The following is a 22,440-nucleotide window of genomic DNA, read 5'->3' on the forward strand; positions in this document are numbered from 1 at the left end:
CCTGGAGGCCAACTACCCAACCCAGCCGTTAGCCAGTATTTAGCTAAATGCCCCAGAATTAAACATAGGGCATTACACATGCCAGGCAAGAGTTTAACATAGCTCACTAAGCTTAGTTAACTGCAGCAAGAAACCTGCTGCTGCAGCCCCCTTGTCACCAGCTGCACCACTACTACACTTTCTCCTCAATTCCAGCCTGGGTCACTGGATAGACATCCACTGCTGGTCAAGTACTAAACATAGGCTATTTTAATTAACTGATGTCACCTCTTACTTAAACTCATTTGCAATGGCAGTTTTAACCGTAATCAATGGCTCTCCTTTAGTCCGCTGCCCTCTGTGTTTCTATGTGAGTCAGCCCTGGACTGTTTCAGGGACCCTACTGCAACTTGGTATGAAACTTGGGTGAGAGGGACTAAAATCCAAGTAAAGGGCATCATGAAGGTCAGGCTGTGCAGAATTCAGCAATAACCCTGGTGGTGGAGCACATCCCCTCCTAAACACTAACCTTGGTCCTAATCCTGGTTGTAACTCTGACCATTATATTGATACCCTGATACTACCAGTTTCTAAGTGTGGCACAACTGAATTTGTTGATACCGACCTGTAACTGACTTCAGAAAAAAAAGGAACTGACTGCATAAAGATTCCTGTTGCAAACCTTATCTCTGACCAGTGACCCTTGTCTTAATCTTGCACTACAAACCAACCGTTGCCCGAAAATTAGGCTTTGACCCCTTGTGATGGTTGATACTAGAAGAATTTTTTTTCCTTCTGTAAAATGAATATTCAAGCCTTGCAGAATTCTTGCCTTTTTTCTTCTTTTCCTTAAAATGAAGCCAATTAAGTCATTTGCAGTGGCCTATGTGAGTGGTGCTTGCTGTTTTTCAGAGCATGGGGCTTTCCTTTAAAGGGCTTTGCTTGCTTCATATTGAAGCAGAAGAATTTAGCAGCGTGAGGGAAGATGTACTTCTCATGTTCCCAAACCACAAGCTCCCATTTACCCTTCCTGGTTAACTGCCTTAACATCGTAGTCTGCTGTGCCAAGGAAAAGTGTCATGAACACCATCAAGTTTTAAAGTGGGTTTTTTGTTGTGTGGTGGGTTTTGATTTGTTTTGTTTTGTTTTTTAAATACACACCAGTTTCCTTTTTCAGTAGCTGACTGCAGCAAGTGAGGTTTGTGGCAAGGTCTGTCTGCTTGGAGCATGATGTTGGCAGAGAATGCTGACTTCTTCCAGAGTTATAGCAAGCATCGACCGAGTTACTCTGGGGCTGTGTCTTTGCAGCATCACCAGAGATTTCAGCCAGGCCTGCTGCAAATCATCATCAGCAGAGCGCAGAAGATGCTGTGTATATGTATACACTAGCATGGCAAACTGCTATGAGTTTTACCACAAAGATGCTGATCTCACTTGTTCCAACAGGATTGGTAGAAGTTGTGAGTAGAGTCCAGTCTTCGAAGGCAGCGCTGACTGAGCTGTTCAGGTTTTTTTAACTTGCTCGCCAGTGAAAACAATATTTTTGCTTTCCTTGGCAACAGTCTTGTGCAGAACACTTATTAATTCACTTACCAAAGAAAGCAGGACATACTGAGTCAAAGTAGTTCATTTAAGCGCTGATCCAGGGTCCTCTGAAGATGTTTCTCACTGATTCTGTACACAGCCCTTTGAATGCAGAAATATAATCACACATGTGAATAGACTTATGTCAGACTCAAAAAAAAAAAAAAAAAAAAAAGCTTTGAAACCTTTGCTGTAGAAATTGGACTGCAATTATTTGAATAAGTTTCCACCTTTCTTAAAATTAGGTAGTTTGATGTTGCCTCTCCTACCTTCAATATCTTAACTGAAATTTCTCACAACACTTGTCCACCTTCTTTTCCTCTTCCCATTTTATCGGTGCCGTTAACTAGATCTTTGCAAAAGCTCTTGCAAGAGAAATTAATTTTCAGTTTGTATCAAGAACCATATGACTAGCCGTGTATTTAAAGATCACTGCTTACACATTTTTTTACCCCATTTGAAATAGACTTTTTGTTTACTCCTGTAATCTTTTGGGAGGCTGATACTTGGTGAAATGCTGCCTCATCCTTGGAAGTATTTTCCCTTACTTGGAATGCAAGTTCAAAATATTTGGAAAATAAAAAGGCATTCCACAACCTCCTATGCATTCCCTGAAGTCCTGACTCCCAAAACTAACTTTGTTGTCTAAGCTGACCTTTGCCCATGAAAGAGCTACAGCCTTATTATTATTTCATTACCATCATCTTTATCCTTCTAAATTGATTTAAACTGAGGCAAGAGTGATGACAAAATCACACTTCATCAAAAGGTGCAGCAGCTTGTCAGCGGTGATGACTCAGTGGCTGAGCCAGCTTTGTTTTGGTTGTGACCATGGTAACATTAGGGGAAGGAAATGGCTGAGTCTTCTTAGTATATTTACTTGATTATTTCACTTGCACTTCTCACCCATATCCTAAGGGTGATTGCTCAGTGTCATTTTCCCATCAAGAGCTTTTCCTCAATGCAGTGGGAAAGATTAAAATAACACGTCTGCCTCTGCCTTCTGCTTAACATTTCTTGAGAAAAGTGATCATAGCAAGAGAGCACAAATTGCTTGTGACTGAGGTAATTTTAACGCTTATGACACTGACCAGAGACCAGCATAACCTTCAGACTCAGCCATGCTCTCTGGTGACCCTGGGCCAGGCATTAAGCTCTGGACCCATGCGCGGGTGTGCATGGCTGTATTGTCCCTTAAAAAATGAACGAGAAAACTCTTTATCCTTCAGACTGTGCCATGTCTTGTCATACCTGGGCTCTGTGGGAGAAAGTTTGTCTGTTGGGTTTTGTTGGGGTTTTTCTGTTGGTTTTTTTTTTTTTTTTTTGCCTGTATTTGTAGGACACTGAGGTCGATGGGGCCTAGGTCTCTGTTTGAGCTGAGTGAGCTCATGTAGGGAATGGGCTGAGCTGAGAGAGACCAGCGTTGATGGTGGTCAACACCAGGACTGTCTCCAAAAACCCTTATCCAGCTCCCTGAAGGCCACATACCCCATTTGCAGCGAGACACAAGTACTAATGTCACCCCTCAAGAATGTCAGTGAAAACTCTTGGTCTGAGATGGATAGATCAGCTTTTCTTAACTACAGAAGATACAGGCTTTCAAACGTGAGGATGTTTGGGTTTTTTTTAAAATGAGAAATAATCTCCAGACATGCAGCTGGAGGAGCTCTGAAGGTTAATCAGGGTATTTGTGGGATGACAGAGACAAACAGCCACTTCTGTCTTCCCAAGGCTTCTTGAGACCGCCTGTCCTGTCCTCATCCTTGTCATCCTTGTCCTCGGAGAATGATGTCATTGTTTCCATCTTGTGTATTTTATCTCCTTGGATACGGAGAGGGCAGGGGCTATAGAAACTGGGTGTGTGGCTGGCTTGGCCTTTGATAAGGCCATGCATGTGTGGGCAATGCATGAAGCAATAGGCATATAAAGTAACAACGCTGAGTTTCAGACAAGGGAGCTGTGCTGGCATATCGCGATCTGCTGGTTTTGGTTAAAAGGCGTTACCGCATGGATGTGGAATGTGTCAGGGACGTGGAGGGAGAGGATGTGGGAAGCCAGCCTTGTTGTTTTACCCCTCTACAATAACAAAACCCCAAACCCTTCCTAATTTCTAATCAGATTTCAAAGCATTGCAAAAGATCTTTCCATAGCTGAAAAACCCCAAACAATAACAGAGGGAGAGGTGAAAGTAAAGGCATTTCTTAATGCTTGTGATCGCAGCTGATGAAACATAGCATGGGGTAGAGTTTGCCATGAAGACGTCCTCTTCTGAGCGATTGCTGCATGTTTAGCACAAGCAGCCTCCCCCCCGGTGTGCCGGCTGGGCACAAGCACGACCTTCGCTGCCTGGGCAGCTTCACAAGGGTGAGGACGGGGCCGGGGGCTTTGGTTGCTGGTCTCCACTCTCCTTCCCTGACCGCGGGACCAGAGTGCTCTCGTTCGCTGAGGTTTGGTCAGGGGCCCATTTTCTTAGAGCTGAGTAAACATTTATACTGAGAAATGTTTAATCTTGTTTCCTCTTGGCGCGGCTCTCGAGGTGTGCAATCCAGGATTGCCCGCCCCGAGCCTCTGGGCTCTGACTTGGGACACAAAAACATCCCATGTTTCCGGGGCCTGGTGGGGTAGCGGGTTTTGCCAGCTCGCTTGGCTACTTCAGGGGCTTGTGGGGTCGAGGGCTTTTGCTTCTCCCTGCAACTGCAAAGCCTGGGTGCTAATTTTTTTTAATTTGTTACAAGGTTGGAGTGAATCCCCTGACTCCGAGAGCTGGATCATCAGGAAATTACTACGCTGGCTCGTCTCTAAATCATGACTCCACACCTGAAACTAGTTTTTGGTGGCTTCAAGCAGCCCCTCGCTCTGTACTTGACCTGCCTTTCCTCTGGGGGCTGCAGGGAGGTAGCCTGGGAAGGAGCAGGGGGCAGGCACGGGAGTGGGGGTGCAGTGGCAGCAGGACACTAGTCAGCACCTCTGAGGCCCCAGCCCAGCTGCCTTCAGGCTGTGCTGTGGGGAGAGGAAAATCCCGCTTAGGGACCTTAGGGAAAAGGCTGCCTGACCACTCACGTCTCGGTTTAGTTTATTTAACGAGTACAAAAAGCCTCCACGTTTTTCCTGTTTCTGGTGGTGGCAAGGTCGGTGCAGCCAGGATGGCCCTGGCCACGTCACCACATGGCAGATGGGACCCAAGAGCCCACCCTCACCCCAGCCTGCCCCCAGCCTGCCCAAGGGCACATGGGGTCATGGAGGCCTCCAGGTGGCTTTTTGCCCTGGTGCATGGGATGTGCCCCAGCTCAGCTGATGGAGGTAGCTCATTCTGGGCTATCTGTCTATCTGTCTGCCTTGGTGACATCTGGGAATTTCCCTGGAGTCTCATGGCCCAGTTCCCGGGATGAGCGAGTCCCATTGTGGTAGCCATGTCCATCTCTGGTGCATGGTGAGGAGGAAGCAGCCGCCCATACTGCGAGCTGTTGGCTGGCTCCAGGCACGGACATAACGGCTGGTGTAGCTGTGGGGATTTCACAGGCTGGGCTTCAGTGTTGCCAAGTGTGGCTTGGCGTGAGCAGGACGAGAGGGAGGAAGGGGCCATTGTTTTCCCAGATAATTCCCCATGACGCAGCCTGTAGCCAGTGCAGTAGGAAATGCTGATCTGCTTCCTGCCCCACAGGGACATTTTCCCCATCCCCGCAGCCTGGTACCGTGGCTGGCGGCTCCCTGCCGGGATGGCTGGGGTGGCAAGGAAGCCCCTTGGCACCCAGCTGGAAGGATCGCGGTGCAGCACCTGCAACGCACAGCAGTGTCCCCCTCTGCCCCCAGAGAGGACTGCTGTCACTAACAGACAGCACCCAGAAAACTCATCTGGCAGGAGAACTGTGTATTTGACCTGAAGCTGGGGTCCTACAAACCTTATTTGTCCTTGAGATTGAGAAATAGCTTTTTGTCTGAGATGGGGGGATTTGCGCTGGTGCCTGAAGCACTTGGGAGCACGTGGTATTGTGCTACAAAGCCACTTAGAGCTTGTTCATATAGAGGAGGTAGTTTCAGGTAGGGAGGGGGCTGTTGGAGGAATGGCTTCATTTTGAAAGTGAGGCAAGATGAGACCTCTGAGTTCTGAAGCAGCACTCTGGCAGAGAAGTTTGTGCAGTTGCTAAGCCATTTTAGCTTGGCCTAGCCACTCTGCTAGCCCCTCTGGAGACATAGCTCAGCAAGGGTCAGAGGGGAGTGAAGCTGGTATCTGTGCAGACAAAGCGATTTAATTATCACGCTATCAGTTTATAGTGGTAAAATGTTGATCTTGAATATCCTTCCTGGAAGCTTGGGAACTTCCATACCCCAGCTTCAGACTGAAATAACTGGCGCTGGTACCCCTGCTCACTGCTGACTGCAGCCTGCTGCAGACAGGGCCGGTGTCGGGGAACTGAGGCAGCACCGTGGCTTGCAGGAAGGGTGAGGCAAGCGCTTATGGATCTGCCTGCAGATGCCAACCAAAGATGTCTCCGGAAAGATCTAATATTAGTCACACTCCTCTGTACTACTGACAAAGAAACAGCGGGTCATGCTCTGACTGGATAAGAGCATGTCCTTGTGTCTGACTGCCAGTTCTTCTTTTGCGAACAGACCATTGCTTACTGCTCTTGCAGTCTGTGTCCCAGCCAGGGATGCTGTTTAATGATGTTTGCCCCCTTTTCCTTGTGGTGGTCCTGGGAACGCCACAGCCTTAGAGATGCTGCAAACCCCAGGCATCTCAACTGCATAAATGAGGTGCTGCCCCCACACATGTACACAGTATAGCAGTGTTTTTGTACTAACATTTTTCACTTGCCTGCTGGTGGACAGGTTTGTGGGAGTGTCACATTTCTGATTTTTTTTCAGCATGAAAGTCAAAGACTCTCACATAAACACAATTGCAGGAGCTGGGGCTTTAACAAAACTGCTGCACAGCACAGGACCTGGATTGGCAGTTCTGGCAAATCCCTAGGTAAATACATTTGACAGCGAGAACATGTTATCTTTTGATCTTGGGATCATGAAAGCACTTGTTCTTTGCAAATTCCTTCCACAGCTCAAGCAGAAAGAGCAGAACGGCGTGACAGGAAGTGCTGGAGAATTTGGATTATCCAAATGCCCTTTATAATGGTACTGCTCCTGTAATATTTGTCTATAGACTCTTGGGTTATACACCTTCTATGCTGTTCTCTAGCTGGGATTTTTCTAATTTAATCTTCAGACACCACCTTCTGCACCAATATCTTTATTTAACCTGTTATAAAATCCCTTATAGTCAGGGGACTTTATCCACATGAGAGCTACAACAGATGTCCTTACACTTTTGAAAGCTTCATTTGTGGTCTTGGATGTTATTACACAGCAGAAAACCTACCTGGTGGGCAAAAGTAGGTCAAAATCTCCTGTGTGGATTCTGTGCCTGAGCGCTTGTAACAGTTGTTCTTGGAGTCGAGGAATGTGATTTTAGTCTCTCTCCTCCATCTGGCTGTCTATTTTCTCAGTACTTGTAGGAACTTGTACATCCTTGAGGCCTCCATCACTGTCAAACTGATTTGGGCTTGGCTGACAGATTCAAAGGTCCTTGGTGGCGGTGGGAACATACCCATGTGCGTGTGGAATATGTAATCGAGATGCCTTACTTCCTTAGGAAACCAGAATGTTAAAAAAATACTCTAAATTACTTCCCTTTCTCTAATTCTTGGTTAATACTTAAATGTTTCCACAATACAGATTGTGACATGATTTAACTTTGGGCATATTTGACCTAAGAGTATAACCCCTTTGGCCTAAAACTTCTGCCTCTGTCTTTCATTAAACTGACTATTTATGTGCACTTCTGAAACCCTCTCCTACTTGTGGCCTCCAAATGGTGGGCTAGCATGTGTATTTAATGCTGATATTAGATCACTGATACTTTTCCCCATGGTGTGATATACAGGCTGAAGTAATTTATTTTTTTTTTTGTTAAAATCCAGTTTCTGCCATGGGAAAGACTATTTTTATGACTGCTATTATGTGCTTTGAATGAGATTGCAACAAAGGGAGATTAGCTAATTACTCCAGGGTCTTTCTTCCTTTGGTGTGTGGGAAAGCTTCATGGCTGACGTCCATATGCATTGGTTAGAAAGCCGTGGGAGAGCAACCCCGCCACCCCACACCTGAATATCTTGAGCTACGCCGCTGATTTCAAATGACTTGTAACTCATGAGTGTGTTTGGATCCACGCCGGTCTTCTCTGAAGGATCCTGTGCTGTGCTTGATGCCATAAATAGCATTTGAGTGCCATGAAGTGAGATGACTCCCATCTGTCAGTCTGGGAATGCTAGCCAGATGCCTAAGGAAATCTGGGGACATAAAAGTGATTTTAAATAAAAATTTGTAGGGGAATTTAGTCATACTTGTTTCTAGTGACTGTTTATCCTGTAACTATAGCTCTATCAAAAAAAATGCCATGAGATGTTCAGAGGGCGGTGAAGGCTCACTTCGTTGCTGTAGAAGTCAGCGCCTGTGTATAGTAGGAGGGGGAACGGGCTGTATTAATTAGAGCTGGGCACCATGGGCCCAGCATGTTAAGAAGGGCCCCATTTCATCCTGTGTCATTGGACATTAGCCCTGTATTGAAGCCATGCCCAATCTCTATAGCTGGCTGAAACATTTCACAGTGCACATTTTGGTGCCATCTTTTAGCCCTGGATATATCGGCCATGTCTGTGAACATTAGTCCTTTCTTATGCCTGCTCTAGTGAGGCCCCGTTGTCACTGCCTGTAGACACTCTTTTTATTAACAGTGGTCATCTTCCCACCTTTATTGTGGGAATTTCCTGTCCAGAAAGTCCAAAGTTGTTCATGAAAGGCAGCTGTGAACACCAGTCTTAGCTGAAGGAGCAGACATGCTCCAGAGCACTTGTAGTAATGATAAATCACTTCTTTTTGGGTTGCTCTTATCTAAGGAAAGCCAAACTTTCAGATGTCATTGAAGAGTACTCCACCTTCTGCCCCTCATCTTCACTTTTCCATAGAAATCAGCCCTGCTTTCAGGAATTGCAAGGCATGCTTAAAATCTGTAGTCTTGCATGAGAAGGTAGGTCCCATGGCTCACTGTAAGCTTGCAAGAGCTCCCAGGTGTGTGGCACCTTGAGCTAACAGCTCTGGCAGTGTTTCTGAGCTCTTATGTTCCCCAGCATGTCAACTCTGAAATGTCCTGAAGGTCAGCCTGAAGCCATCCAGGGTGGGGCTGGGAGCCCTTGTGATGCGTGAAGGACGCTCACCTGCTTTGGTGGTCATGGTCGCATGTTCTTCAGCTGACACCAGACGCCAAGGCCACCGTTGCAGTGGCTGCTTGCTCCGATCTGCCCCGTCACATCCCACCTGCATGCCTGAGCACCTCTGATTTTTGCCTCTGCTCCTTTGCATGCAGGAAATAAGGCACATAGGAAGTGCACACAACCGGAGCGCAGTGCCCTTCACTGCTGCCACGGCTTCTGCCCCCAGAGTGATCACTGCCCAGTACAACAACCCAGCAGGCCTCTACTCCTCAGAGAACATCCAGACCTTCAACAGTGCAGTGGAGTCAAAGACATCACCTGGGGCCCTGGAGCCTACCAAGCTGTAAGTATCTTCCTCGCCTCCCCTCCCTGCCTGGGCCCCCAGGGGAAGGCTCCAGGAGACGTGAGTTTGCTGCGAGGGTACCAATTTGTTAACCTGGAAAAGCTCTCTTTCAGGACAAGGAAGGAGCAGAGGCACAAAAGTGGATGTGGTTCCCAGGGGCAGGGCTTGGAGGAGCGGGGAACTTCTCATGAGATGCAGAAATGTTATTAATGCTGTTGTGTTTCTTTGTTTAGCAGAGACCGACACAGTTTCCACGTGCGTTCAGCATGACATACCAGCCCGCTGGTCTGAACAGGTGCCTGATAGCTTGTTACGAGCACTTTTTAAAGTTAGCGTTTTGTGCTGGCTTTGCGGGCGGTGCTAGGCAGGAAGAGTAATGGCTAGCGCAGGAAGCACACACATCCCCATTCCTGGCTGGCCTGGGATTCATAGACAGGCTTTGCCTAAGTTTGAATCTTTCTATTTTTTTATTGTTGAACCTCATTTTTCACAGGAGTTTTAAAAAGTAGCTGAAACATTCATACCTGCATGAGTGATTTTATGTATGGGATTGGAAAGGGTCCCAACCTCAAAATGGCCTATTGATTTTTGTGATTGCATCTGAGCTTCGCTAAAGACATTACCTTATCCCAGAAGTCCAAAGTTTCTCTTTTTTCATTGGAAGCCATCAACCAGGAGCTGTCTGAAATCTTTCTGGCTCTGGCTGTCATCAAGTTGCTTAACTGCTCTAAGTCTCTGTATAGTAGTACCAAACTGCCTGGAAGACTTTGGCCACTTTTACAACAAAAGCTGTGAGACCAATGCTTTAGTTGAGTATCATCTAAATTCCTGACTTTTGAATGGGGAGACAAAAGTAACTTCATCCTCTGCTTTTGCAGGGCACAAAGACCCGAGATTGTGGTTTAACACAAGCCTGAAAACTTGCCCCTGACTGAAACTGGCTTCTCACACTGGCAGCCCTGTCTGCAGCATGGGCCCTTCTAGGCAGGGTTACGGTGCTGCAACTGGCAAACAAGCTGACAGGCGCTTGTGCCTCGTTTGCTTCTGGTAGACCTCAGCAGACTCATTCAGGAGCTGAACAAAGGCAGAGCAAGGACAAGGGAAATCTGACTGCGTTAACCTGATAGGACCACTTGGCAGTCAAATACCACCTCTGGTCTAGTCTGGAGTCCCCTCCAGGTGAGAGCACTCCCTGGAAGCCACGTATATTTGACTGGAACCTGGTGGGTGATCCCTTTTTCTTGCAGGAATCAGAAAAGAGGTGTGTTTCTTCTAGTGCTGTGGCTCACTGTGCTCCTAACAGGAAGGTCCATTGCCAGCCCTGCTGCCTGTGGGGTACATGGGATCTCTTTCATCTTTCCCTTGCTGAAACACAGCAAGTTGCAAAGGAATGCTGAGGGGACTGTGGATGAGACCTTCAATGCTAGTAAACTTTTGTTTACAGAGTCATCAAAAGCAAATGAATTGCTGCTGGTTTTCAGTGGCAGGGGCCTCTGTGGTCTCCCCAGTGCACAAGCATAGAATGTATAGGTTCTCCCTTCACAGAGCCTTCCAGCTGCCTTTAAATTCCTGCCCATCTGTTTTGCTGAGTTATTTGTACATGGCCGACCTTGCTCTGGGTTTACTTGGCATTTATCTGCATCCCCATCCTGCACCCAGCAGACACGCAGCCTATCTGAACCCGGCAGCCTCATCCTGCCACCGCACATGGTGATGTGACACAGGGACCTGGTCCGTGCTCCATCCTTAAGAGGGTGTGTGATGTAAATGCAGGGCTGTGGTACAGACAGAAACACCAGCTAACACCTCCACTGGATTTGGTGTCACAAAGCAGGCAGGGAGGGCAGGGGGAAGCCCCATTGCTGAGCACATCTGTTTGGGGATCGGAGGTGAGATTGCCCCTCAGTAGGATGCCCAGGCTAGCTTTGGGAAGGGCAGCAGTGAAGTTGGCATTCCTTGGCTGGACAGTGGGACCACGAGTGTGTGTTCAGGTAGCGAGTTCATAGTGAAACCCCTGCTGCCATGTCTTCATTGCTTTTACAAACCCGGCATTTGCTCATCAGTAGAGTAACTGCATTTTAGTTTTTGTGTGGACACACCTGGAGTGTGAGACCAGAGCCACAGCATTAGCCAGAAGCCTTTAGTATACAGTAATGTATGCAGTCGTGTGTCCCTCAGACAGTATTCTGCAACTGCTTGTATCACTTGGAGTATTTGGTTTAGTCCTTCATTAATTTCTTCCTTCTTTCCTTTCTTCTTCCTCTGCAATTTTCCCTCAATTCCACAATGTAAAACCCAAATGAACTCCTAAACAAACACAACTCAAACTGCCCATGTGAATCCGTGGGCCTGTAGCCACCCATCGCCGACAAGCGCGATGAAGGCTCCCTTCGCCTCCATCTATAACCCTCTGCAGGCACAGACCTGTGAGCCCCTGCAGCGGAGGCACAGCACCTCCTCCATGCCCAGCCAAGTCCGAGTGGGGCCCGAGCAGCTGAAGCGTGTGGCACAGGTCTGCCCCAACAGCCCCGTGGAAGTGGAGGTGCCAGGACTCAAAGTGCTGCACATGCAGTTCAATTCTCCCCTGCAGCTCTATTCGCAGAGCAACATCATGGATTCCCTGCAGGGGCAGATCTCTTCCATTAGCCCCGATTTCCCCAGGTAACCCGCTCGCTGCGTCTGTGGCCAGCTCGGTGCATCCGTTCATCCGCATCTCAGTGTCCACGAGTGCCTTGTCCCTGTCTGTGGCTCATGGCATTGGCCAGTCACAAGAAAACAGCATTTACATTTCACCTTTCCGACGTTAGTGCATGACTCTTCACAGGAGCTTTCTCTGCATTGTGTCTCTGTCCAACACTGTAGGAAGCACCAAAACCTGATTTCAGCCTGTCGGCGTGTCCATTGCTCCCTGCGTGCCCATGCAGCAGGGCCTTGACAGCAGCTGGTGGCTTTCCTGGAAGAGCCACCTGCAGCAGGTGGATTTGCTGGGGGCAGGACAGTGCTTTATCCTGAAAGTTGGTGTTTCTCCTGCACTGAAATGACTGTTGTTGTTTGTGACTGGAAGGGGCTGCCGCACGGGTCCTTGTGCATTTCTTCGCTGGCTGTGGGCTGGACTATGGGCATGTTTCATTTCAGGCTGAAGCAGGTCCCCATGAGTCTCCATCTTTTGCTGATATTACTCATGACTTAGGAGCAGCCTGGGCAGGCACCAGGCACATGGAGGATGCAGTCTGTGATCCCACCTCTGCCCACTTGTCTGCACAGGTTGCTGCTCTTGGGGCTGTCTCTTTGCCCGTAGGAGCAGAAGATGCTCGACATGCTCCAACATCTGCAGGACTTGCGGAGAACCTCAGCATCACAAGGCCTGGGTGTTCTTTGGTGTTTGCTTTGTGGCAGTTGGGAACCAGCTGGCCCATGCTGCTAAATGACAGCCCACAGGGTTTTACAGGGAGGACTTCAGTATTGAGATGGGTGAAGCAGAAAGCAGATTTAGCCCTCTTGCAGAACAGCTCCAATCGAGGCTGAATTGTTTCAGAATATGTGAACCTTCAGCAGAGGTACCCCACTATGTGACCAAGCAGCTTGCAGCTGTGTGACATGTGGTCCAGGGAGGTGGTCAGTCCCACAGCCTCCATGGGACACAGCGAAAGGGCACAGCCAGATCTCATAGCTCCTTGGCTGCTCACAGTCCCCTCCTGGGCTGAGCACCACATGCTTCAAAGCAGAAAAGTTGGTGTCCTCACCCATGGACCCACGCAGCCAAGCGTTGCTGTGTGCCAGCACCCAGGAGATACTGGTAGGTTGTGGATTTACTCCTGCCGTGTTACTCAGGCCAGTTGTTACTTGCTGGAAGCCAGTGCTCCGGCAGCTGATACCAATACCGTGCAGGCCAGGAGTGGTCACGCTCTGCTGGCTGTCTGGGCTGGTCCAGGTCGCTGATAGCACTCACAAAGGTGCCCCGCAGGCATCAGCAATTGTTTCACTGCAAAAGCAAGCGCTCCAAGTACTGGGCCTTCCTGTAGCCCAGCTTTGAGATCCCTGTAAACTTTACAAAATGTGCTAGCATAAAATAATAAAATGACATTAGTAAAGAATAAGCTGTGCTTTTCTGAAGACGCTGTGCAAGACTGTGTCTTTATGGTTTTTATTACCACCTTCTTGCCAATTTTCAAAGCTCAGTGATCCAGTGTTATTCGGTGTTGCAGCTTGCCCGTGGTAGAAGCAGTGAGATCCAGTAATGGTTGTGTGAGTCTGAAATTCAGTAAAGGTCGTTGGAGTTGTCCCCTACAAAGTTTCTGCATCAGGGAACTCCTGCACATGGAAAAGGACACCAGTTGCTGGTGATTGCTGGAGATAAAGTACCTCTGTAACAGGAGGTGCCATAAATCAGCAGACATACGGAGACTCATTATCCTGCAGGCACAATTCCTGCGTCTGTGGCCTTGCCCATTCAAAAGATGCATGTGGTTTTGGGGTGTTTTTTTTGGTTTTTTTGGTGCTTTTTTTTTTTTTTTTATAAGCAGCATAGCCTTCTGCCCTGACAAGTTGAGGTATTTCACTCTGCTGGTACAAATTCTAGGATTTGGGGGTTTTTATAGTTTTTTCAGAAGTCTCGTATATGGCAAGTGTATCTATAGGGTGTATACCTGGGGGATCTGGTCTGTATGTCTTGCACACTGCCACAATGCATGGTTGAAATGTGATGGCTTTGTTTGATTCTAGTGATCTTTAAGGTGATTTAGCTTTTGCTTTTTGAATGCATGTTAGTGAACCATTCTTAGTATGCAAACTGCAATGAAAGGCTTCTTGCCTAATGTTTTTATGGATGGACAGAGTGGTGGAAGTGTATGAGTTTACATAAGACGAATGTAATGTGGAGCATGAATTCTTTTGGGATAACCTAGGACATTTTCTGTGTAATAGAAGAAACATCCTTATTTTATTTTGGGTTAGAGGCTTCAGTAAACGAGATTCAGGCTTCAAGAGTTCAGCCGCTTACAAGTCTAATGTGCTTCCCGCTCCACTGAAAATTACTAAAGATGGAAACATTTTATGAAATTCTTTTTATAGAAATAGCATTTTATAACACATGTGATGATTGTACCTCTGATGCTTGAAGAGTTTATTATGTAGAGTAACTCTCAGATGACTCAACTGCACATTCGCATGGAAAGTATGCAGTTGCCTTCTCAAGAAAAAGATTTCCTTCTGCAATTTAGTCTGAACTTCAGGATGTTTATGCACTTTTCAGGCAATCACAGGGTGCAGGAACAGTGAAACCTAATAGACCATTTACATTTGTAAGGCTGCATTATGTAATTGAGCCATCAGAGGAGACTTGTCAGTTGTCTCATTTTTCCAGAGACGTTTTACTCTGGCCACAGAATACAAGACAGGCAGGAACATCCTGTGTCCTTCAGTCCATCCTCTAGCCCAGCATTTGGTCAATTTAGACCATTGATTTAAATCACTCCCAGTGGATATTTGTCCAGACTTTTTAAATCCTTTAGTATGGAGCTTGCTCACCTGTCCATGGCAATCTCCTCTGGTATATCAGTGTCTGTCTGCTGGAGGGCTTTTCACAAGGGATATTCTGAATATCCTCCTGCAGTTTTAAGCCTGTAGTTTAGCCTGTATCCACTGGATGTGGAGAACATCCTAGGTACTGCCCCCAGCCTCTTTTTTTTTCTCCCTAAAGACCCTTCCAGTGGCACGATAACCACCCTTTCACCCACCCTGCACTGTGAGAAGCTGCCCCTGAAGCACCTCGGGCTCTAGGCTGAGGGTGCAAGAGGTCCCTAATGACATGAGTGCCAGCAGCAGATCAGGGGACAGCTGAAAGGAAGGCCCAGTCTTAGCAGGCAGAAATCTCCTCTGCCCTTGACCTGCTCGTTAACCTTAGTTAAATGCTGTAAATGGGCTGTGGCTCAGAGTCTCCACCTATAAAATGGAAATAATAACACTCACTTGAAAACCAAATTAAGTTATTGCCAATCAGAAGATCTTTTAGTTAAATCCTACAGATGTTACTTCATGAGGGTGGCCTTTAGGACCAATTCATAGTGTACTTGCAGAGATTTCTTTTTAATGGAATAAACTTTACTTAATTTGAGATTCACAGTGGTGTAAGGTAGTAGTCTTAAGGTAGTTCACGCATGCAAGGAATATGCATAGATGGCACCGCTGCCATGTGGCATTCCCATCCCATCACATGAGTTTTTTATTTTCCTATTAACAGAGCAGTGATTTCCTGGGCAGAAAGTTTTAGTTTCTGCAGTATATAGAAATTGTGAAGCAGGGAGAACACTTGGAGACTGGCCGGGGGTGGTCGGCGAGAACCCATTGACAGTGGTGTATGTGGATAGCCCAGCGTGCTGATCCCACCCGGGCTGCAGCTGTCTTGTGTGAGCACATCCAGCACCTCCGTGTTTTATGGTGTCCTGTTGTGCATTTGTTTTGCATGTTCATTTTTCAGTCATATAATGCATTGTGAAATTTTTGCTAGAGGGACTGGCTTTAGTTTTCAGCTGTTTAACAAGCGTTAACTCTGTTCCTTCCACAGTTTAGACCAGCGTAACCAACCCCCAGGCGGCATTGTCATAGACAGAGAATCTGAGGTTTACAAGATGCTCCAGGAGAATCAAGAGTCAAATGAGCCACCCAGACAGTCTGCTTCGTTCCTCGTGTTACAAGAGATTTTGGAGTCAGAAGAGAAAGGTGAGCACTTACTACACACCTAATCTGAGTGCGCTTTTCCCTTTTGCCATTCCTTGCGCTGTGTACAGTGTTTGTTTAAGAGTAACATCTAAAACTTTATTTTCCTTTCTTAGCTGTTGATTGTTCAAACAGTAGTGTGTGTAGGTGGTTTCTACAGAAACTTACAAACCCTTTCACTAACTTAACTCCTAAATATTCTCTCATTCATTAGTTTCAGTGTCTATGGGCCCATATCATTGCTTATTCATTGAGTGAGTGCTCAAGAAATAAACCCCTACAACATTTAGTTATCAAGAACAAATTTAAAAAGTTGCAAAAACTCTTCTATACTTTCTAAACGTTTGCCCCTTTAAGATAATATCCACTGATTAAAGACTATCTTAGATTCAAGACTTTGAAAGGTGTAAGATTAGTGCTCTTCAGTGAGTCCTAAAGCTTCTGACCTCCGTCCCTCTACATAAGAAAAAAGGATCCGCTTCTGCAGCTGAATGTAAAAATAGGGAAGCTGGGTTACAGCAAGCAGTTCATAGCTTTTAATCTCTGAAACTTCACTCTGCTTGGCATTCTTGATCTGACATCTGGACTTGTGTAGTTCAGGGCTATAGACTTTAAGATAAAAAAGCCAATTAACTTAGGTGGGGGCCAAATCATACTCTCTTCTCCCCTTAAATAAAATAAAATAAACAAATAAATAGGAAAAAAAATTCCAAGGACTTTTTTTTTTCCCTTAGGCCAGTTGAGACTTTGTCTTTTGTGTTATTAGCTTGGCAGTGGTACGTTCAATTTCATCCAACAAAAGCCTGGTGCTGAGATATTTGCCACAAAGTGAAACAGATCAGCGAACTGCTGGTAGGTCTGAGGGATCTGCAAGGAAACGGCAAAACGAAGGACATAAGGAAACAATAGGAAGAAAGAAACCAGGACCTTGGCATGTTTACTATGCTGTTAGAATACCTACCTGAAAGCATCTTTTAAACACTGAGTGTTTGCAACTTGCCCTTAGGGTTCAGCTCCTGCATGGAAGGGACTGGAGTAGCCAGGACTTCTCACACAGCCAAGGTCCTCCCCCATGCTTAGTAGTGCTGAAGAAGATAAGAAGCAAAAGCCTCTGTTTTATCTTTCTTTGAAGATTTGCAGCATTATTGGGATTCTCTGGCACAAGGTTTGCCTCCCCGACCACAGGCCAGGATAGGCTTTGGCATTACTCCACTGTGAGCTGATAATCATCCACGCGGAGTGGGGCTGGGAGGTTACGCAGCCCCAAAGGAATGTCTGTCCCTGAGGAGACTGTGCCCCGGCCTGCCGCCCGCTCGGCCAGGCTCAAACACCGCTGCTGCTGAGTCAGATCATGTCCACGGCAATAAATAGCACATGGGTTGGCTGCTTCTGCCAGCCTGGCTTCAGGCGATGGCTTGTGAGTAGCAGCAGCGAGCTATCTCCCCAGCTGGGACAAGTCCCTTGGGGCATCGCTGACTGTGTGGGCTGCACTGACTTACACCAGCCGAGAGCCTGGCCCTGGACATGGGGGCTGTGTGTGGACACTGGTGTGTGGAAGCACCATGGCTGGTCTGTGTTTAGACCTGACCCTGCACTCATAGGTGGAGGCTGTTTCACAGGGCGGAACAAGTTATGTTTCCTGTCGGTATTTGATTAAGCTGATTCCTTTAGAGAGATTTAAAAACATGCTGTCAATGTTGTTGATATAAGCAACGTGCTGTTTGAGGCAGAGGGAGTGAGCAGAGGTGATAGGGAAGAGCCTGAAAATGTAGTTGCTGCTGCTTCCTTCCGAGCAAGGGTCAGTTGCAGTAACTGGTGGAGGCCAGGTGCTTCCTGCTGTGTTTGGAGGGTGCGTGGGCTGCAGCCCCCACAAGGGAACTTGCACCTCTGGACCAGCATCTCTGTATGGAGCTGGGTGCAAACCTCAGAGCTGGAGGCTGCCCCAGAGGCAAAGCAGTGCAGCGTCACCGGCCCCACGGGTGAGCAGTGGTGACAGGGAGGTGCGGTGGGCAGTTCCCTCCTTTTTCCTTCAGCTCTTCTGTCAGTGGTGCTGTCCTGGACTGTGATGTGTCCCTGACCTTGCTGGTCACCACGGTGTGCCTTTGGAGGGTTTTTCCTCCCCTTACATCACAACCAACCATTGCAGTGTGCTTGGTTTGACACTAGTGAGAAGTGTTTTAGAAGGATTTTTATCAGTGTCCCTCCCAGTCTGAGGTGCCCATTCACCCCCGTGGTGAAACATCATGGGAGTGTCTGCAGCCCTCCTTCCCTTGTTGCCTGGTGTTGAACCTCTTGCAAAAGTCATATGGATGAGACTAGTCCCATCAGTGGTGTCATTTTGTAAGAAAGAGGCTCCTTTTTCACCGCAGATATTTAAAGGCTTGCCTCGTATCCTGCATCTAGGATCCACTGCCATTTTGTAGGCATCCAGGTCAGTAGGTGTCTCCTGCGAAGGACCTGCAGGACACCCCTGCCCCAGAGAGGCTGCACTAGGGTGACACCTGGAGCATGCTATGCAGCAGCAGGAAAGCACAAGCTTATCCCCAGTGTCCTGCAAGAACAAGGAGTTTGTTAACCAAATCTTCCAGGAGTCTTGGGGGAGCCAGTCCCACTGTACACCAGACAGTAGACTCGAAAAGGAGTTTGACAGTCCTCCCTAGTCTGCTGGGACACCCACCTCCTCTTTCTGAGCCCAAATCTGGCAATCAGCTTGACCCTGCCTGTGTCATGAGGACACGGCAGGCGGACTCCAGTGCTGCAAAGGCTGGGGCCGAGGCTTTGCTTTGCGCAGCTATGCATGTGAGACACATCAGCTGAAGTCTGATGGGCTTTTAAGATGAGAAGAGCCTCTCATCTGACTGCCCACAATCTCAGGCCCTTGAATTTCCAGGGTCAGGTTCAGCTGTGTCCCTTCTCTCCATCCTCCACACACACACACCCCCCTAAATCCCTGCCCGCTTTCCATGCATGAATCCCTGCCTCAGAGCTGGGGTTAAAGAATATCACCCCTCCCTAGCAGCGCATCTGCTTGGGAAGACTAGCCTAGAGCCACGCATCTCACATGCTCTGAAGCACTCTCCTTCCACCCCCAGGAGATCCTACCAAACCGTCTGGATTTAGAAGCGTCAAAGCCCCTACCACAAAGGTGGCCTCATCAATTGGGAATGCCCAGAAGCTACCCATGTGCGAGAAGTGTGGATCTGGCATTGTGTAAGTAAGCCTGTCCCTGGGGTTGCAGGCCAAGCATCCCATGCCTGTGTGAGGGGATGAGGTGCTGCACCCCAAACACTTCACTTACCCACATCCAGTGCATCCAGGAGCCGGCTCAAGGCACATTTATTCTCACCAGCTTTGATAGCGCTAACTTTGCAGCCCCCCGCAGTGAGGCAGGAGTTGGGTTTCCCTCTACAGATCTGTATCAAGGGAAACCAAGGCAAGTCCCTATGAGACAAACCTCGAGACAGTTGTTGCTGCAGTGTTTTGCTTCCTACCTGAAATCTGTTTACAGCACCCAGAAACAAAATGGCCTTTCCATTCAGGGCCTGTGTATTTAATGCTTGGCACTCCCAACCATGGAGTGGTGACTTGCCTTGGTAGTCAGAAGCAATGTGGACCAGGAGAACTGGGTTCTGCTCCCTGCTGTGCTGTAGGAGCACACACCTCTGCTGTGTCCTCGCAGACATAATTTTTGTTGTCTTTATGTGTGTATGTCCCACTTCCAGCACAGCAGGGGCATGGGTTCGATACAGAGCTGCTGTACCATAAGTGTGACAGCACGAAAGACTCAACCCATGTCTTCAATCTGCCTTTCAGCTTCTCAACCACAAATTCTTCCCTAGAATCCCCTCAGCTTAACAGCTGACTCCAGCAGTCAAGTGCTGGTAGCCCACCTGCATCATCATGGAAGAATTCCGATTTCTCCCATGCTGCCCACCACAAGCTATCAGATTGTTGCTGAGACCCACTACACTGCGATTGCATGGTCCTGGCATGCCTGGAGCACCAAGGACTGGCAGAGTCATTATAGAGGAAATCCATATCCTGTAAAATATGAATCAAACTACAATTATTCTACCGTCTGGGTAGATCTGGAGAGAAAGCACAAGACTATGAATAGCACTAAAAACTAATGAATTATGGAAAATATAGATAGCTGCTGGAACAGAATGATACTCCTGGCAAATTGTTGTGTTGCTTCTAGTGATAGTTAATGAGTTGCTATGTAGTTTTCCTCATCATCTGCTGGGTGAAGCTGTGAAGTTTTCCAGTAAGAGCTGGCCTATGTTTGGCTGGATCCGCTCACTGCAGCTCCAGAGCAGCAGCATCTGAGATCAGACCCAAGAATCTGGTCTCTGTGCTTCTCCCACACATACTTGGCGTGTCAGTTGCTAGCAAAAGAGCAGTGGCTAGCTGTGCAGACTTCATCCCCCTCAGTTAGTAGCAGACAGTCATTTCTGGATTTGTTCTGCAATCTCGTTGGTTTGGACCTGAATTTTGCTCCCCTAGATGGTCAAGCTGATGCCTGCCATTTGATCCTGGGCATTTGAAAGCTATTGCGCTGTCTCCAGCCATCAGCTAAAGCTGCCATCACAGTGATTCTTGCCACCACAGGTGACAGGACTGTCCCTGTGAAAGTTAGGCAGGCCAGTGCTAGAAAACACTTTCCAGAGGAAGGCTCCCATGTCAGCACATTTTGGGCTCTCAAAGTGCTGTTAACATCTTCCTGACCAGAGGTACAGCCTGTACTTTGACTTGTCAGAAGCAGGAGAAAATTGTCCACCTTCAGTGCTGGTGTGGGTCTGGGCTGGGTGGGAGGAGGGAGGCAGTGGTGAGTGCCTGGTGCTGAGGGGTGCTGGTTCCTTCCCCAGAGGGGTATTTGTGAAGATCCGGGACAAGCAGCGTCACCCCGAGTGCTACGTGTGCAGTGACTGTGGCACCAACCTCAAGCAGAAAGGACACTTCTTTGTCGAAGACCAAATCTACTGTGAGAAGCACGCACGGGAGCGGGTGATTCCCCCGGAGGGCTATGAGGTGGTCACCGTCTTCCCAAAGTAAACCCTGCTGCTCATAAAGCCGGTGTGGATGGTTTATCCTCTGCTGCTTTTCTTTGGAAAGCAGTGTCCCTGTCCACTCCTCCCAATCTTATTTGCAATAAGGAATGCTAGGCATGGCTTTGAATTTGCTTCCCATTATTAATCCTCCATCTGTTCACATGAAATGTCACTAATTGTTGAACAGTCTTTTTGTCTCTTCTTTCACTGTTTGGTTGGGTTTTTTTTTAATACACAGAATTCTTTTTTTTCCCTTCTTTGTGCTGTTAATTGCACAGGAAAATCAGAGGCCAAAGTCAGATTACAACAACTCTTCTGTGTCCCAGTTATTTGCCTTCTGTTTGCATCCAATAAACGAGGTGAATCCACAAGGCAGATGTGTCTGCTTTCTCTTGGTGTCCCTGTGCACTGGCCCAGGGTTCCCTGGGCAGCTGAAGAGGTACCCAGTGCATGGCTGTGTTTACCCTGGAGAATAGTGAGAGGGGAATTACAAAGCTGAGTCAGACTGGTCTCGTATGCTGCCCAGCTGCTGTTAGCAGCTGCCTGCTGGCACCCAGCAAGTCAGGTGGGCACAGCCAAGCCACAGACCATAGCTGGCACTGGTGGCCTGTCCCAAGTGTGTCCTGGGGTCTTCCTCTGCGTCCAGCACTGCTTTGTGATGATGGGACCGGGCACGTCAATGCTTCCCGTTACTGCATCACCCAGGTGCCCCTCCATTCCCCACAGTTACAAATTGATCTCTATGAAAAAAATGTCCACTTGCTGCTTGCTGGAAACCTGGGAGTCCTGGAGCAAAGAGGGGAAGGTTTGAATGGCCCTAGTCCCTATCCCTGTCCCATCTCTCCTGGTCTGTTCCGTGCCGGCTTCTCCCCCTGCACCGCAGGCTCGAGGCTGGGTGCAGGCTGGTGAGGGTCAGACACACCACCACAGCCCCCTTGGCCAACCCAGGGCAGACTCCATGGCCATGGTTGTTTCTATCTGCAGACATTTGGGACAGGGCCCTGTGCAAGGGCCCATGTGGCTGCCAGAGGCATCACCCTGCTCCCAGTGCCACCCATCATGCATGGCTGCTGGAGGGTGCCTTTGGGGCTGATGTGGGGAGGGGAGCACACGTCCCATGGGCACTGGATGAGGGGCTGATGGTGGCTGAGCAGCAGCACCTCCACCCCACGTATAGCAAAGAGGTGTTCTGCAGCGTTCTCTGCTCGCACCTCTGAATGAGATGCTGGCTGTTCTTTTGGTGTAAAAATAAATGGTTTCTAAGACATAGTGTCATCTTTGCTTTAAAATGAACTGCCAGAGGTTGAAAACAGAAGAGTTCATAGCCGCATACAGGCGCTTTCTGGCAGGCACAGGGCTGCCTCCACCCCTGGGGTTAGTGGGTGCATCTGCAATAGCTATGGACAGGGTCATGTGTCTGTCCTGGAAAGTCCTGGCTGTCTTCAGCAATGCTTTACTGCTGCGCCCTGCGTTTCCTCTCCTTCACGATGAATCACACCACAGC

The 22,440-nt window shown here is 48.0% G+C and overlaps 1 protein-coding gene across 2 annotated transcripts in view; it reads left to right on the plus strand.

The window, feature by feature from the left end:
• Positions 1-21,307, plus strand: part of PDLIM1 (PDZ and LIM domain 1) — a 32,757-nt gene extending 11,450 nt beyond the window's left edge. Inside the window, exons 3-6 of one of the 2 annotated variants that reach the window (XM_009699284.1) lie at positions 8,981-9,171; positions 15,734-15,888; positions 18,978-19,095; positions 20,754-21,307. In XM_009699284.1, coding sequence (XP_009697586.1) covers positions 8,981-9,171; positions 15,734-15,888; positions 18,978-19,095; positions 20,754-20,940 — 651 coding nt within the window. In that variant the 3' untranslated portion in view covers positions 20,941-21,307. Of the gene's footprint in view, positions 1-8,980; positions 9,172-11,433; positions 11,833-15,733; positions 15,889-18,977; positions 19,096-20,753 lie in introns of those variants that run through there. The other variant, XM_009699285.1, reaches the window with a different exon arrangement.
• The last annotated feature ends 1,133 nt before the right edge of the window (positions 21,308-22,440 follow it).

This window comes from Cariama cristata, unplaced genomic scaffold (assembly GCF_000690535.1).
Source record: "Cariama cristata isolate BGI_N322 unplaced genomic scaffold, ASM69053v1 scaffold29554, whole genome shotgun sequence".
NCBI classification, from domain to species: domain Eukaryota; kingdom Metazoa; phylum Chordata; class Aves; order Cariamiformes; family Cariamidae; genus Cariama; species Cariama cristata.